General features: G+C 39.3%; 1 protein-coding gene across 1 annotated transcript in view; it reads left to right on the forward strand.

The window, feature by feature from the left end:
• Positions 1-17,214, forward strand: part of LOC115224399 (mucin-19-like) — a 212,505-nt gene that overhangs the window by 119,323 nt on the left and 75,968 nt on the right. Inside the window, exons 32-33 of the mRNA XM_036512075.1 lie at positions 5,164-5,211; positions 9,480-9,512. Coding sequence (XP_036367968.1) covers positions 5,164-5,211; positions 9,480-9,512 — 81 coding nt within the window. The remainder of the gene's footprint in view (positions 1-5,163; positions 5,212-9,479; positions 9,513-17,214) is intronic.

A 17,214-nucleotide genomic window follows, 5' to 3' on the forward strand; every position in this document is an offset into this window, starting at 1 on the left:
GTAGTCAGAGTAAGTGACAGAGTAATTAAAATTAGATTAGTCCTTCACCACAGGACAGTTACCATCATTTCGGCATATGCCCCTCAACCAGGGCTACCGGAAGGACAAAAAGACCAATTCTATGACACCCTATTGCGAACTACCTCGTTGACAAATGACAGTGACCTTCTCTTCGTGGCAGGTGATTTCAATGGACATGTCGGACGGCATGTCGGGGGCTTCCATGGTGTCCATGGAGGCTACGGTTTCGGCTCTCGTAATGAGGAGGGTCCCAGGCTGCTGGAGTTCTGCGATGCAAATGACCTTATGGTCTGCAATACCAACTTCAGGAACTCTCCCTCTCACCTAGTCACCTACGTTCTGGCAGACACACCAGCCAGATTGACTACATCCTTGCCAGAAAAAGGGAAAGAGGGCTGATTATAAATGCCAAAACCTTTCCAGGCGAAGAATGCACTCCTCAACATAGATTAGTAGTTAGCAACTTCAGGATCAGAGCTAAATGGGCCCAGAAGAAGACCTGCTTGGAGGAGAAGGGTCTGGAAGCTAAAGATCCTGCAAATGGACAGAGATTTAGAGACATACTACTCGAAGCCTTTGACGAAATAGAAGGGGATATAGCTTCACTTAATGTGGAAGACAACTGGAGATTTCTACGGGACAATCTGCTGACAGCCACTGACCAGATCTGTGGATGGAGTAAAGTACCATCTCAACCCAGAGTAACATGGTGGTGGAACACTGTGGTTGACAGGGCTATTAGACATAAGAGACAGGCTTGGAAGGACTGGAAGAACGGTGGTAGCAGGAATTGTATCAGACAGCCAGAAGGGAAGCTAGGAGACAGGTTTATTTAGCCAGAGGGGAAGCGGATAAGAAAAATTTGCCAATGTTCTGCGCCGTGAGGATGAAAGACTTGAGGTATTTCGTGTTGCAAGACAGTGTGTGAGAGAGAATCGTGATGTGGTAGGAGAGAAGTGTGTTCGCATGGAGGATGGTTCACTTGCGCTAAATGAGGATGCAAAGAGAGAGGTTTGGAGATGCCACTATGAAAGGTTGTTGAATAAAGAAAATGAATGGGATAAAGAGAGTCTGCTGAATGTTGACCCAACAGAGGGACCAGCTATCCGAGTTGATAGTTCCGTGGTAGCTAAGGCAATTAGAAGCATGAAGACAGCGAAAGCCCCAGGCCCATCAGGAATTACTGCAGAGATGCTCAAAATATCTGGCAGTGTCGGCTATAACCTAGTCACCCGTATAGTCAACCAGGTGATACACGAAGGAGTCATACCCAATGACTGGTGTAGCAGCGTACTAGTCAACTGATACAAAGGTAAAGGTGATGCCCTAGATACAAATAATTACAGAGGTATCAAGCTGTTGGATCAGGTAATGAAGGTTACGGAGAGGGTCATAGCCCAACTAATTAGAGAGAGAGTTAGTTTAGATGAGATGCAGTTTGGGTTTGTGCCAGGAAAAAGCACCACTGATGCTATATTCCTGGTAAGGCAGCTGCAGGAGAAATACCTAGCCAAAGATAAGCCCCTGTACCTGGCTTTCGTTGACATGGAGAAAGCCTTTGATAGGGTCCCCCGATCCCTCATCTGGTGGTCAATGAGGAAACTAGGGATAGATGAATGGCTGGTGAGGGCTGTGCAAGCCATGTACAGAGATGCTGTAAGCAAGGTTAGGGTTGGCAACATGTACACAGAAGAATTCAAAGTAGAGGTTGGGGTCCACCAGGGTTCAGTACTCAGCCCCCTCCTATTTATCATAGTCCTCCAGGCAATAACAGAGGAATTCAAGACAGGTTGCCCCTGGGAGCTCCTCTATGCTGACGACCTCGCTCTAATTGCTGAGTCACTATCAGAACTGGAGAAGTTCCAGGTGTGGAAGGAGGGTTTACAATCGAGGGGCCTTAGAGTCAACCTAGCTAAAACCAAAGTACTAATAAGTAGAAAGGTAGGCAATCCACAAATGTCCTCAGGAAGATGGCCCTGCTCGATCTGTAGAAAAGGTGTAGGTAGAAACTCTATAAGATGTACCCAGTGTAAGCTATGGACACATAAGAGGTGCAGCAATGTCAAAGGTAGGCTAACTGGGAAGATAGTTTTTATATGTGGCAGATGCTCGGGAGCATTGACCTCCGAAAATCTGCAGAAAACAACTTCCGTCACTTTCCAGGGGAAAAAATTAGAAGTAGTTGATAGCTTCCATTATCTAGGTGACCAAGTCAGTAGTGGGGATGGGTGCGCTGAGAGTGTAACTGCTAGAATAAGAATAGTCTGGGCAAAGTTTAGGGAGCTCTTACCTCTGCTGGTGACTAAAGGCCTCTCGCTCAGAGTAAAGGGCAGACTCTATGATGCATGTGTTCGAACTGCCATGCTACATGGCAGTGAAACATGGGCTGTGACTGTTGAGGACATGCGTAAGCTCATGAGGAATGAAGCCAGTATGCTCCGATGGATGTGTAATGTCAGTGTACTTACTCGACAGAGCGTTAGTTCCCTGAGAGAAATGTTGTACCTAAGAAGCATCAGTTGTTGCGTGCAAGAGAGACGATTGCGCTGGTATGGTCATGTGGCGAGAATGGATGAAGATAGGTGTGTGAGAAAGTGCCAATCCCTAGCAGTTGAGGGAACCCGTGGAAGAGGTAGACCCAGGAAAACCTGGGACGAGGTGGTGAAGCACACCTTCGAACGTTAGGTCTCACCATGGAAATGACTAGAGACCGAGACCTATGGAAGTATGCTGTGCGTGAGAAGACCCGGCAAGACTAGTGAAGCCATAACCCGTGGCCCCTACCTGGGACATAGTCAGTCCACCTGTGCATACCTTCCTGCTTGTGACACTTGTGAAGACCTGTTGAGGCAAATCAAATCAAAGTCAAATCGAATCAAGTCAAACCAAATCAAAATAGATGAACATCAATGGAATTTGTATCCTTGTGGTACCAGTGCCGGTGGCACATAAGAAAACCATCCGAACGGGACCGTAGCCAGTACTGCATCAACTGGCCTCCGTGCCGTGGGCACGTAACAAACACCATCCGATCGTAGCCATTCGCCAGCCTCGTCTGGCACCTGTGTCGGTGGCACATAAGAAAAACACCGAAAACACCATATCCGAGCGTGGCCGTCTGCCAGCCTCGTCTGGCACCTGTGTCAGTGGCACATAAAAAACACCATCCGAGCGTGGCCGTCTGCCAGCCTCGTCTGGCAACTGTGTCGGTGGCACATAAAAAACACCATCCGAGCGTGGCCGTCTGCCAGCCTCGTCTGGCACCTGTGTCGGTGGCACATAAAATCACCCACTACACTCTCGGAGTGGTTGGCGTTAGGAAGGGCATCCAGCTGTAGAAACACTGCCAGATCTGACTGGCCTGGTGTAGCCTTCAGGCTTGCCAGACCCCAGTTGAACCGTCCAACCCATGCTAGCATGGAAAGCGGACGTTAAACGATGATGATGATGATGATGTATATATATATATATGTATATATATGTATGTATGTATATATATATATGTATATATATGTATGTATATATGTATATATATGTATATATGTATATATATATGTATGTATATATATGTATATATATATGTATGTAAATATATATTTCTAAATATATATATATGTATATATTTTTTTTATGTCAGGGTCACCATTTCATAGCAGCAGCTGTTGGGTGTTCAAGTGCATGTTATTGAATGGTAAAACAGTTAGGATGAATCACCATAAAACATTTTTGTATATAAATATATTCTTTCTTCTGTGTTCACCTTTGGTGGTGGAAGCATGTGGTATGATACAAAAACGTGTGTTTACATACCAAGTTTTGATTTTTGCTTTTGCTCTCAAAGAAGTAACATATAATATTTGTATTACGGTATGTATGCATATGTATAATGAGAACAGACATTTTGAGAATGTGTGTATGATGAAATATTTTTCTTTACAAACCATATATCTTGTGTTGAGGTGAATAGACATGTAAATAACATATATGGGAAATTGTGTGGAGCTGAAGTGAAGACGTGTCTTTGACCAAGGCCTAGAAGCAAATGAGATCACATCGCCTGTGTAGCTCAGAACGAGGCGACTGTATCAAAGCAAGGCTACCTACATCTTCAATATATTCATCTGCTGTACAGGCTATTATACTATGCCTAAGTTATGTAGCTCTGCTACCAGAGTTTTATATTTGTGCCACCTTCAGCACTATTAAAGGTAACAATAGTGATATAATTCAAATGAAATCAATCCCATCTTATGCTTCTGAATTACTTATGACACAATACAGAACTAAAATGCATATTAACAGAACTGTTCAATGCTCATACAGTCTGTAATGTATTAAGAACATTTTTCAAACTTTTCTCATGCTAAAAACATAAAATATTACATTCAAAATGCATTTTTGTATAATTGTGTCCAAGTCGAGAGGAGCTAGATGACACTGAACAAGGATATGATCTTCAGGAAAATACAATGTGCAATTTCACACTCTCATAAAAAATAATGCTACAATAGAGACAAGAGAGGTGTGAAGAAATTGTGTGAATTAAATTATCAACAGAAACACCCTTCAACTATATAGAATGCACAAACAAATTCATAGTCCACATGAATTTGTTCTTCAGTAACAACTTCACCTCAAAACAATGGGATAATGGACCTTTTCAATATACACAAACCTATGTTTATTCATCGCATCCCTTGTAGAAAGTGCACACCAAGTGTGATGTAAGAACATCTGAAAACGAAACAGCTGAAATGTGTTTCTCGTTTAGCAAATTTGATCTGAATGTTTCCACATCTCTCAAAGCTGTTGATACTGCTAACAACTCCAAGCATTTCTCCCTATTTCTCACACACTATCGTTCTTCACTCTCTCTCACTCATTCTACTTGCTTTCTCTCACACTCAACTCCTCCTCCTCCTCTCGTGCTCTCTCTATAATACATACATGTCTGCTCTCTCCAATTTTTTGCCTTATGTCCACAAACACTTAATTCAAGTCTCATTATAAATTTTCTTCAAGGTATCAAGAGAGTTAATTAAATAATTTAGAAGGTATCTTTTCAAAATTAATAATGCATAATAGGTGCTGCAAAACCATTACTTTATAATTTTTCTTTTCTTATTTTCCTGCCATTTCTAGAACCATCTAACAAACCAAACACAAAAGTTACTGTGTCACCACCAACAGGTATATTCCTTTTTATTGTATGCTCTGCTTTTCACTTCAAAGCAATCCCATCATCTCTTAATAGTTCTATGCAAATTGTGGCTCAATGCTCATTCGTTTTTATTTGTCACCTTCTTCTTCCCTCTTGTCTCTGTCCTTCCTTTTCAACCTCTCCCTCTCTCTTCTTCCCTTTTATTCTCTCTCTCACATTTCCTCTGTCTTCCTCTTTCTACCACCCTCATTACCTTACACACATATCTCCTCTCACTACTTTCCCGCCTCTCATTTATCAATGGTTTTGCTTCTCACTCTTTCCACTCTCTCCGCAAAATTTTACTTCTCATTTGCACCCATATATTCACACACTTCTAAATCTTTCTCATACTCCATTCCACACGCTACGCAAGTACAAATTATCCACTTCTCATTTGCATGGGATATACAATGTCAAAATTAGAACACCAAGATGTCTTTCTATCGCATTCGCCTCTTATTTCTACCAATCTCTCTCATCTTTTCTCACTTTATCTCACTGCCTCTTTCTTATTCTTTCTCTCACTCCTTAACTCGCGCTCTCTCTCTCTCTCACTCTCCCTCTTTATATGTATACAGAATATATATATATATATAACATTACAATTATCATAGTCATCCTTATCAAGTCATTCCATATGAATTCAAACACACTTAAAACAATTTTGCAAATAGCTAGCACAGATTTCTCTCAAATTTATATTGGTATGCCTCTATATTCATAAAGAACTCATGCATAATTTTAGGGTCCAGTCCCTACAGCTTTCAGATACGAGCCTTCAAAATTTCAGGGCAATGTCCCCCATGGAGGGTGAATGCCAACATATACTACATATTTTGGTGATGAATATCTTTAGAAACTAATCACTGCCTTTCACTGAAATTAGCTATTTCAGTAATCTGAACCCAGCCTGTCAGAATCTGCTCAAAGAAATTATTCTATCTGCTTTCAATTTCAAGTCATCGGCTTTTTGCATATGAACCCCTTCATGGGTGCAAATAAGAAAATCAATAATCGACTTCCCATAACGCCTACAAGTCTAATACCAACAATCTTCTGTGAAGTATCTTCAATTTCAGGACTCGTCTGTCTGTCCATGATAGGAATATTGACATTGTACAAGGTTTCATATAATATTAAGATGCCTCTAAAAATGCTTCAAGGTTAAACAAGCACTTTTCCAATAATTTTCGTTGCACATCTTCTCCTTGTGGCAATTAACCAACGGCATGAGACTTGTTCTACAGCAATGTATATATCCAAACATCATTCCGATTAAAATTGCAGCTTCTCTTTCTCGTCTCTTATATAGTTAATCCGGTTTTCCCCTAATAGTGTTCTTTTAGCATACGCATTCTGTTATTATATGGAAATTTATTGGATCAAGTGGACTGGCACACACACGGTGCCCCATAGTGGAACCCTACATTATTTGTAATAAATTTTATATAATCCCTGTGGATTCATGCGCACCCTTTGGGCATGTGTGAGCTGTTTCTTTGGCTATGTGTTTGCCATAATGCTTGAATTAGGACATTCAAGATGCATGAAAAAAAATCTGCTTTGAGTCATTTGTATAGAACAGATTAAAGTGAAGTATAAATAAGAGAGTAAGAAAGACATAAAGAAAGGGACGGACGGACAGACAGACATTGTTTGAAACTGGAAATTGTATGATGGGAGAAGATGTACACCTGACATTCTGACATTAAACCTGACATTCTGAACAAAGATTGAAGAACCCTCGTCTTAATTCAAATCCCGTCATAGCCTGCTTCATGAGTAGACTTAATCTCTCACTTGGTTTGATACCACCACATAGCCATTGAGTAGTTTTAGCACTGTGGAAAACATGCAGGTCTACGCTTGAACCCTTCTCACCGATCTGCCAATGCCAAACAGCAGAATGACACTGCAACCAGTTTCAATGACACTGAATTCTATTTTGAACTAAGCTGCCAGATCATTTGAGTGCACCCCACCCAAATCAGCTAATTGTATGAGAAATGCAGCTTCTTACTGGAAGTGAAAGGTCAATGAGATAAAGGGAAAGCTGAGGTCACATTCACCAGTGCATTCGACTTTGAAATGGTTCAGTTTGATTCATAATACCAGGAGAAAATGATTGTTGTGAATCTAGTGAAAAGCACAAAACAGATGAAAACTGAAATTGCTGCAAAGTAAGAGAAGATCAAGCTATTAACCCTTCTGCCACAAAATTGGTCTCAGGGGAAAACTAGTGAAAATTTTAATATAAGTGATCGTATGGTGTAGAGATCGCAGCAACTGGAAAAAGAAAACGGTATTTTAGCTGATCTTCACCCAAATAAAAGCAAGAGAGCACTTGCTTCCTATGTCACAAAACAAATAATACAATTGTATGTGTTGGAAGAATATTAGCATGTTTTCCCAGCTAAAAAAAAAAATTCTTACTATAAAGAAGAACGGAGTAAAGGTTCACCAGCAAAAGCATCTGTTGCTCGTGAATGTGCATAAACTTTTTGCGGAATACAGTAAGAAGGACTCAGCAGATCAGGCAGGCCTTTCAAAGTTTTCTGACTTGCAAGTAAAATGGTGTGTTCCTGTTAATGCCTGAATATGTGTTCGTAAGCAACACCAAAATGCAAAATTTATCACCACAACAATTCCCCATGTAGTCATGACTACAAAAACTTACTTGGCAAAATGTTCTCTTCCATGAACGATTATGATTGCATGCTGTTCCTGTACCAATCATGTCCTCGAATGATTAACATTGAACAACGGAAATTGTTAGGCACATTTCCATCATGATTTTCACTTTGACAATTTAGTAACATAGAAAGACAGGGCACATGTGGAGTGGACTGCCCTCTTATGCCTAACAAACACAGTGAGTGACTTCATTCAAACCGCTGGCAGAGTATTTCATTCTCCATGACAGCACCATTTCATAGCAACACCTCAAGTTTCCTTAGTTATCTGAAAGATGATTTGACATCAAATCAAACTATAGTATTTTGGGATTTTACAGGAGATTATCTTTTGGTAGTTCAGGAAGAGGTGCATGTGTTTTTTTGGAGCAATTCACCCATTCATTACTGAGACCATTGGAAACCTGCAATGGACTTCAAACTATAATATCTGATTGTTTGAAACACATCACCACCAAAACGCACGCCTCTCTTACAAGGGTTATAAAAGCACGTCAATTATAGCTGCTATTCATAAATAAGCTCCCGTACTTCAGTGACGGTGCAGCCAAACAATACAAGAACTACAAAAGCCAAACAAATCTCTGTCATCATCAGAACGAATATAAGCTCGAGATAATTTGGAATTTCTATGCCACACCACATGGAAAGAGTTCATGTAATAGAATCGGTGGGAGAGTGAAAAGTTTGGGTCGAAAAGCAAGCTTACAAGCAGCAAAAGAAAGATAAAATCACACAGCTTCCGACATATAAAACTAGGCACGCGCAAGCATTCCAGGAATAAATTTCTTTACATGTCAGCCACCGATGTCGTCCTATATTAAATTCATTTCGACTTGCATGCATGATTCAGTTACGCAGAGAAAGTAATTCACTCACAATACCAACACTGCCTTGTTCCTTTTTCAACAAGTAAACAGCTAATAAAAACAATAGCAGCTGATCACCATTTCACCCTTCTAGATAAAGTATAATCAAGTAGGGTACCATTGGCTTATGTTATTAAGCTATTCTATTCGCCAGAGGACATACTATTTGTCGAACATCATGATATCTGACTTATAGATTTCCCCAAGTAAGGTTTTTGCATTTCCACAATCCAAACTTAGAGCATTTAAGCACGTAAGGATCTCACCTGTTATCCATGTGGTTTCTCAAACCTGGCTCACCTGGTTTTAGCACCATCTAACATAGTTTTGTAAAATTTCTCTTATAGAAATTAACTCGTCTTCTCATAAACAGTGATTTACATAATAGGTAATCAATACATTATTAAGATTGTAATCTCTTTATATTTACTGCTTCAATATGAAATTTTATTCAAGCTTTCAAACCTAATTATTTTAGGACAAGATAATTCTGCACACACATATTAGGTTCGTTTTACTCCACTATGCATCTAAAAACATTCAGAAAAACAATTCATTTCTTTCAACCAAACAAAGAGTTCTTTTACAGTATCCTTCCACAAAACAATTTAATATTATTTTTTAACTCTATCGTTTAAACGTGATATTGAATTAATTTATTTTATAAACAAATTTTCCTTCTTTTCATTAAAGCAACAGCATCCTCTACAGCTACAACACCCACTGGTCAGTATAAATTTTGACATCTCTCTCTACTCCTCTCTGTGTGTCTTACAAGTATAAGCATATCTCAGTTTTATATATCATCATCATCATCGTTTAGCATCCACTTTCCATGCTAGCATGAGTTGGACGGTTCAACTGGGGTCTGGGAAGCCAGAAGGCTGCACCAGGCCCAGTTTGATCTGGCAATATTTCTACGGCTGGATGCCCTTCCTAACGCCAACCACTCCATGAGTGTAGTGGGTGCTTTTTACATGCCACCGGCATATATATATATATATATATATATATATATATAGTGGTATAATTCAAATGAAATCATGCCCATCTTATGCTTCTGAATTACTTATGACACAATACAGGACTGAAATGCATATTAACAGAACTGTTCAATGCTCATACAGTCTGCAATATATTAAGAACATTTTTGAAATTTTTCTCATGCTAAAATCATAAAATATTACATTCAAAATACATTTTTGTGTAATTGTGTCCAAGTCTAGAGGAGCTAGATGACACTGAACACGGATATGATCTTGAGGAAAATACAATGTGCAATTTCAAACTCTAACAAAAAATTAAATAATTAAATAATTTAGAAGGTATAGGACATACAATATCACCTTTGTTTATCTACCTGTGATTCCACTGCACCTCTTATATGTCCAATTGTATATATATATACATATATATATATATATATGTATATATATATATATAATCAAAGGAGCAGAAACAACATACTCTGAATGAATTAAAAGGTAATGTAGGCAAAGGGGAGAGTAAAAAATCCATGAATCAGGTACTTCATAACTATTGGAAGGAATGTGGGCATGCATGTGTGTGTGTATGTTCTTCATGCATTCAAAAACTTAGTTGCCAATTTTGACATAAGGGCTATCAAAAGAGTCAGTAAGCCTTCAGCTACCAAATAAACTTAATTTTCATTTACATATTTGCATTACAAAAATTTAAATTATAATCAACATTTTATACCACGAGAATGATGATGTCACATTTTCTATTTGACTGTGTATGCCTGTCAGTGTGTGCATGTGTTTGTGTATTCGTTACTGATTTTAGGCCAATGACTGAAAAGTTTATATGCATGATGGTGTATGTGTCTGTCAGTATACATACATTTCTGTGACAACTGATACACACACACACACACACACACACACACATCTAAAGACAGCATTAGTATTCTACAACCCATAACCTTACATAGTTAAAATATATACTTATATCAAATTAATTTATGTCTTGCTCCGTACATCCTTCAGCAAGTGCTTTAAAATAATTAATGTTTACAACAGCAACCTATTCCTTTGTACACATTTTGTTCAGCATTCATTTAAAAATTGTAAAATAATAAATTATTTTTGTATGAAATTGCATTATACCGTCTGAATTTTCTTGCAGCTTGACTTTATTCACCATGACATTCAATCCTGAATTTTATAACATTTAGTACATGGTCCAAATAAATGTTGACTTTCCTACTTCGTTACATTGGTGACTTTCTGGTGCTGGAATATTTCTTTCGGAAATATTTCCAAAAAAAAAAATATATATATATCATAGCTATGCTACAGAAAGTATGTTTTGCACATATACTAGCCACATTTTGTTTCCCTTAAACTTTGTTTTGCTGTTTTCAAAATTATCATTTCTATGGGTGTCTGTGTGTCTTTCTGCATTTGTTACATCTATATATAGTAAAGGACATTTTATACTGTTTTAATGGGCCCACATCTAATGAAGTAGCCATCTTTATGGTAGGTGATCCCCATGAAAATCATGCTATTCTCATTCATGCTCAAGATAACAAACTTAAACATGTTTCAAAGACTCATATATATGTATATATATATATGTAAAAGCACCATCCGTTCGTGTTCATTGCCAGCCTCGCCTGGCCCCGTGCCGGTGACACGTAAAAGCACCGTCCGTTCGTGGCCGTTTGCCAGCTCTGTCTGGCCCCGTGTCGGTGGCACGTAAAAGCACCATCAGTTCGTGTCCATTGCCAGCCTCGGCTGGCCCCCGTGCCGGTGACACGTAAAAGCACCGTCCGTTCGTGGCCGTTTGCCAGCTCTGTCTGGCCCCGTGTCGGTGGCACGTAAAAGCACCATCCGTTCGTGTCCGTTGCCAGCATCGCCTGGCCCCCTGCCGGTGACACGTAAAAGCACCATCCGTTCATGGCCGTTTGCCAGCTCTGTCTGGCACCTGTGCAGGTGGCACGTAAAAAACACCCACAACACTCGCGGAGTTGTTGGCGTTAGGAAGGGCATCCAGCCGTAGAAACACTGCCAGATCTGACTGGGCCTGACGAAGCCTTCCAGCTTCAGAGACCCCAGTTGACCCGTCTAACCCATGCTAGCATGGAAAGCGGACGCTAAATGATGATGATGATGATGATGATATATATATATATATATATATATACTTCTGCTCTATCTCCTCATTCATCACAATGTTTTTCAATAGAGGAAGAAATGTAAATAAATAGTGTGTGTGTGATTGAGTAAGAGAGAGAGGGAGAGAGAGAAACAGACATAAATTAAAAGAGAGGAACTATTACAGAGGGTGAGAGAGAATATATGTGATAGAAACACAAAATTGCCAATGAAGGAGTGAGAGGGGTGAGAAAGAAATAGAGAAACAAAATTAGGAAGTGGCTCTTCTCCTCCTCCATCTCATTTGTCATGTTTTTCGATAGAGGGACAAATGTAAATAGTGTCAGAGTGAGTTAGAAGGAGAGAGACAAAGTGAAAAAAACAGACATAGACTAAAAGAGAGGAACTGTTACAGAGGGTAAGAGAGAATATGTGTGAGTGAGAGAAACACAGAATGAGAAAAAGACAGAGAGAAAACAAGTTTCTATAAGAGAAGGATAGCAAGAGAGAGAGAGAGAGAGAGAGAGAGAGAGAGAGAGAGACGCTGATCTTAGTTACTGTATGTCTGTTCTATAGGTGAAGGTGAAAGAAAGTTGGCACAAAGAGAGGGGAAAGTGGAGAGAGAGAGAGATGCTATATGATAATATGTATGTGTGTGTGTGTGTGTGTGTGTGTAGTATTCCACAATTGCTATTTATTTCAATCACACTTGTAAATATATTCACGTAACTTTCACTCATTTTTTCATTTAATCCCTGTTTTAATTTTCAAAAAGTTTCCGAGTCACAAGAGGCAAGGGGAAAATGGTTAGAACAATATGCAGGAATCAACAATCAAAAAAAGAAAGAGAAAAACGTTTAAAGGATACAAAACAAACACAATGGTTCTGGGTTCAGTCCTACTGTGTGTCACTTTGGACAAGCATCTTCTAATATAACTTTAAGCCGATCAAAGCCTTGTGAGTGAATTTGGTAGAGGGGAAACTGTAAGAAGCCCATTATATATATGTATTTGTGTATCTGTGTTTGTCCCCTCCCCACCATTGCTAGACAACCGATGTTGGCATGTTTGCATCCCTGTAACTTAGTGGTTCAACAAAAGAGACCAATAGAATAAGTACTAGGCTTACAAAGAATAAGTCCTGGGATAGATTTGTTCAACTAAAGGTGGTGCTCCAGCATGTCCACAACCAAATGACTGAAACAAGTAAAAGAAATAAAAGAAAAGTTATTTAACATCCGTTTTCCAGGCTAGCATGGGTTGGATGGTTTTACAGTGACTGGCAAGACCAGAAGCTACACCAGGTTCCATTGTCTGTTTCTGGCATGGTTTCTACAGCTGGAGCCCTTCCTAATGTCCACCACTTTACAGAGTGTACTGTGTACTCTTTATGTGGAATCAGCATCAGTGCTTTTTACCTGGCACCAGCACCAGCTCCTTTTACACAGTACCATTAACAATGCTTTTTCTGATACACCATCATTAGTGCTTTAAACATGGCACCATCCATCAGAGCATTTTATGTGCCATCAACACCAGTGCTCCAACAAGATTACAAAGTACCTTGCAAGATAAAACCTCCTCAACTGAGTGGAGAGAAGGGAGAGTAGAATCGAGGGAGATTTGGTATTATGCCATTTGAGAGATTTCAGGTATAGAAGGGACAGATACAGGTATCTTGCTTTGGTATTGATAAATAGATACACTAATTGGAAAACAAAGGAGAGTGAGTTACAGAGTAAGATAAAGAGAGAGACCGGGAGAGAGATGATGGCAAAGATGTATTGGAACATGATCTCAAAGGACGTTGGGGGTGGGGTGAAAATAAGTATGGTGATATAGAAGCTTGGGCTAGGTGAGTGGGCAGGATGAGGTGACTTTAGCAAATGCTTGACATATAGCAGAGGCAGTGGGGATTATGGTAGATATGTGAAAGTATTGAGGGTGATAGCAAGAAGTGAGGTGTTGTGATAAGAGAGCAGCACAAGGAGGGGAGGGAAGGAATAGAAAGGAAGTGATTGGTGAAGACAGTAGATGGGGGAAGAAAGGTAATGGAGTGGGAGGCAAAGAGGAACCGGTGACTGAGAAACCCAAAGGATATAGTATGTGCCTATTCTGACATCAGGTAAAGAGGAATGTGATGGGTGTTAAATGAAAAGTGGGAGAGGGAGAAGGTTGATAAGGTTGGAATTACCAAAATGGTTTTAGGATATTAATTTGGTTGTGGATGATGAGTCTTCTTGAGTGAAGCAAAGCACCAGATATCTTAGTCTTTTGCCGCCATCTTTATAAGGCACAGTGAAATTGGCTTTCAATACTTTGTCCCATATCTTCCTAAGTCTCCTTCTCCTATGAGTTCCAGCCACTTTAAGAGATCACTTCTTTATACAAAAGTCTACATCAATATGCATCACAAGACCAAATATGCACAGTCTTCTCTCTTGTACACTGCATATCATTCCTTTTATACTTTACTTTTCTCTCAATATACTAGTACTTGATTGCACGTGTACATTGACATTGCTCATCCAACAAAGCATACCATCTTCATTCCTGTCTGTCTTCACATGTCCTCTGCATTAAGGGCTCATGTCTTAATACCATATAGCAATGTTCATATACATGCATCATACAATCTTCCTTTCACTCAGAAAGAGAGTGAACAAGGTTTTTATCTCTGTTGTCTGATTGGCAACAGAGATAAAAACCTGTCTGAAATTTCTCCATCTTATTTTAGCAATTACACTTTCAGTAAATTCTACTTCACTGCTAATTAGGTCACCTAGGTAGCAGAAACCATCTAGTACTTCTAGAGAGCCTCCAAGGCATTTGAGGAAATCAATTTCCTGTAGGCTTTATTGCTCCTGTACATCATCCACATACAAACACTATTTTCTCTGTTAACCTTCCTATTATTTCACTGCACCTCTAGTGTGATCATACCTTGTGCTGAGTACATCAAATCGAATTCCTGACAATACCTTTCCTACATATTGAGCATATTGAGCAGGGCCTTCAATAGGGTAAGGTCCTGTTTGATTTCATGCTAACTAGGACCTTGGTTTTTGCCAAGTTAACTTAAAGACCCATTAATCCCAAGTTTTGTTTCCACACCTGGAATTTCTTTTCTAGTTCTGTTACAGATTCTGCTACGAGGGCAAGACCATCAGCACATAGTAGTTCAGATGGGCTTCCAGTCTTAAATTCCTCTTATGGCCTGGAGAACGATGATGAATAGAAGGGGGATGAGGACTGAACCATGGTGACCAGCTACCTATACACAAAATTCATCACTATATTCATGGTTAATGCTTACATTACTAACAACTTCCCTGTATATGGGATGTACTACTTTCACAAGCCATTTGTATACTCTTAGCTCCCTCGGTGACCACCCTAACACAGAATGAAGTACCCTGTTAAAAGACTTTCTCCAGATCAACAAATGCTAAATATAATGAATTGTTATTAGCTAAATACTCCTCTTGCAGTTGCCTAGATATGGAAATAGCATCAGTAGTACTTCTTCCCAGCACAAAGTCTAATTTTGTTTCTAATTAATTAGGCAATAACTATATATCATTTATCACTTGGTCCAGTAATTTGATGCTTCTATAATTACTTCTAAGGCATTTCCCTTACCCTTGTAGTCCCTGCCTATGATGGTGCTATACCAGTCACTGTAGATTATGCCTTCCTGAATAACCTAATTAATTATATGGGTTATCAGACTGTATCCTACTCTATCAGGTATTTTAAGCAACTCAGCTGTGACTCCTGATAGATCAGGGGCTTTCTCTGTCTTCATATCTTTAATTGCCTTATCTATCATACTGCAATCTAGGATAGCTGGTCCTTCTCTTGGATTTCCCATTCTTTCACTACATTTACTAGTCTTTCATAGTAGCTCTTCCATGCCTCTTTCCTTACAGAATCTGTAAGCACATGCAAACCATTACTCATCCATACACAATTCTCTCTCACAACATCTCGATTCTCTCTGACACACTGCTTAACAATCCAGAACACCTCAAATCTCTGATCTTCATATTGGAAGACACTGACCAACCTCTTTCTGCTTCTGCCCTAGCAAGATAAATTTGACGCTATCTTCCCTTTTAGCAATCTTATATGGTTCTTTGCAACCCAACTTTTCCACTTTTCACACCCATCTCTTCTCTTTTATGGCCCTGTCAACTGCACTGTTTCACCACCATATCACTCTTGGTCAGGTAGAAGCTTTGCTCCAACCACCGGTTTGGTCTGTTGTACTCAGTAGATTGTTTTACAAGAACTTCCGGTTGTCCTCTTTATCTTATGTCTCTGTCTCTTCTTTCTCATCAAAGCTTCATTAAGAACACCTGTAAATCTCTGCCTGTCTGAAGGAACTTCGAGCTTTCATAACCTTCTTTTCCATATTTGTGCCTCTAGATCCTTCTAGCTCTAAGTTTGAAGTTGCTAATCACAAACCTATGTTGTGTTATACATTCTTCACTTGGGAAGGACTTTGTATTCATAAGCATCTGCCTGTTCCTGTTTCTGCTGAGAATATGTTATATGTGTGCATGCACTCAAACTTCCTTCACAAACGTAGGGGTAAGAGGTGCATGGGGTGGGGTAATGAGATTGAACTGAAATCACACCACTAGATGGTCTTGTATGAAAATTGCCGACAAGAATTGAAAGTTATTTGCCTGTTGATAGAGAACCCCTATATAGTACCTGTAGGAGAGATAAACAGATTGATAGTAACATGTCCATTATAGAACAGAGAGAAATAGACAGAAAGAAATAGAGACAATATTATTATTATCATCATTAAGAAATAATTCAGACAGTGAAATTGGCGGGAGAAGGCTTAAGGCCCGAAAGAAAATTTGATACAATTATACAGTCACACAAATAAAGAAAGCAACAAAGTTAGACACCATGGAGAAAATAGAATGTATTAATTTCCTTCAATTAGTTTAGTTCAAACTGGCTGTTCAATATGCTGGTTCAGCCACTTTGACATTAGCTGAGACCATGTGCTTAGGATGTGCTGGGATCCACGACAATATTGGAAAAACAATTAGCCATTTCATTATCATCATCATCATCATCCTTACTGTCATTATCATTGAGAATGAGTGAAACTAATGGAAGAACTATCAATATCATCGTCGTCATCATCATCATTATGGTCAACATCATCGACAACATCACTTGACTAGCACATCTATAAATATATCCTTCACAGGCCTGTAGAAACCATTCTGACAGTAAGCTCCATATTTAGTAATTGTAAGAGAGATGGACAAATTAAT

The sequence above is a fragment of the Octopus sinensis genome, linkage group LG2, assembly GCF_006345805.1.
Source record: "Octopus sinensis linkage group LG2, ASM634580v1, whole genome shotgun sequence".
NCBI classification, from domain to species: domain Eukaryota; kingdom Metazoa; phylum Mollusca; class Cephalopoda; order Octopoda; family Octopodidae; genus Octopus; species Octopus sinensis.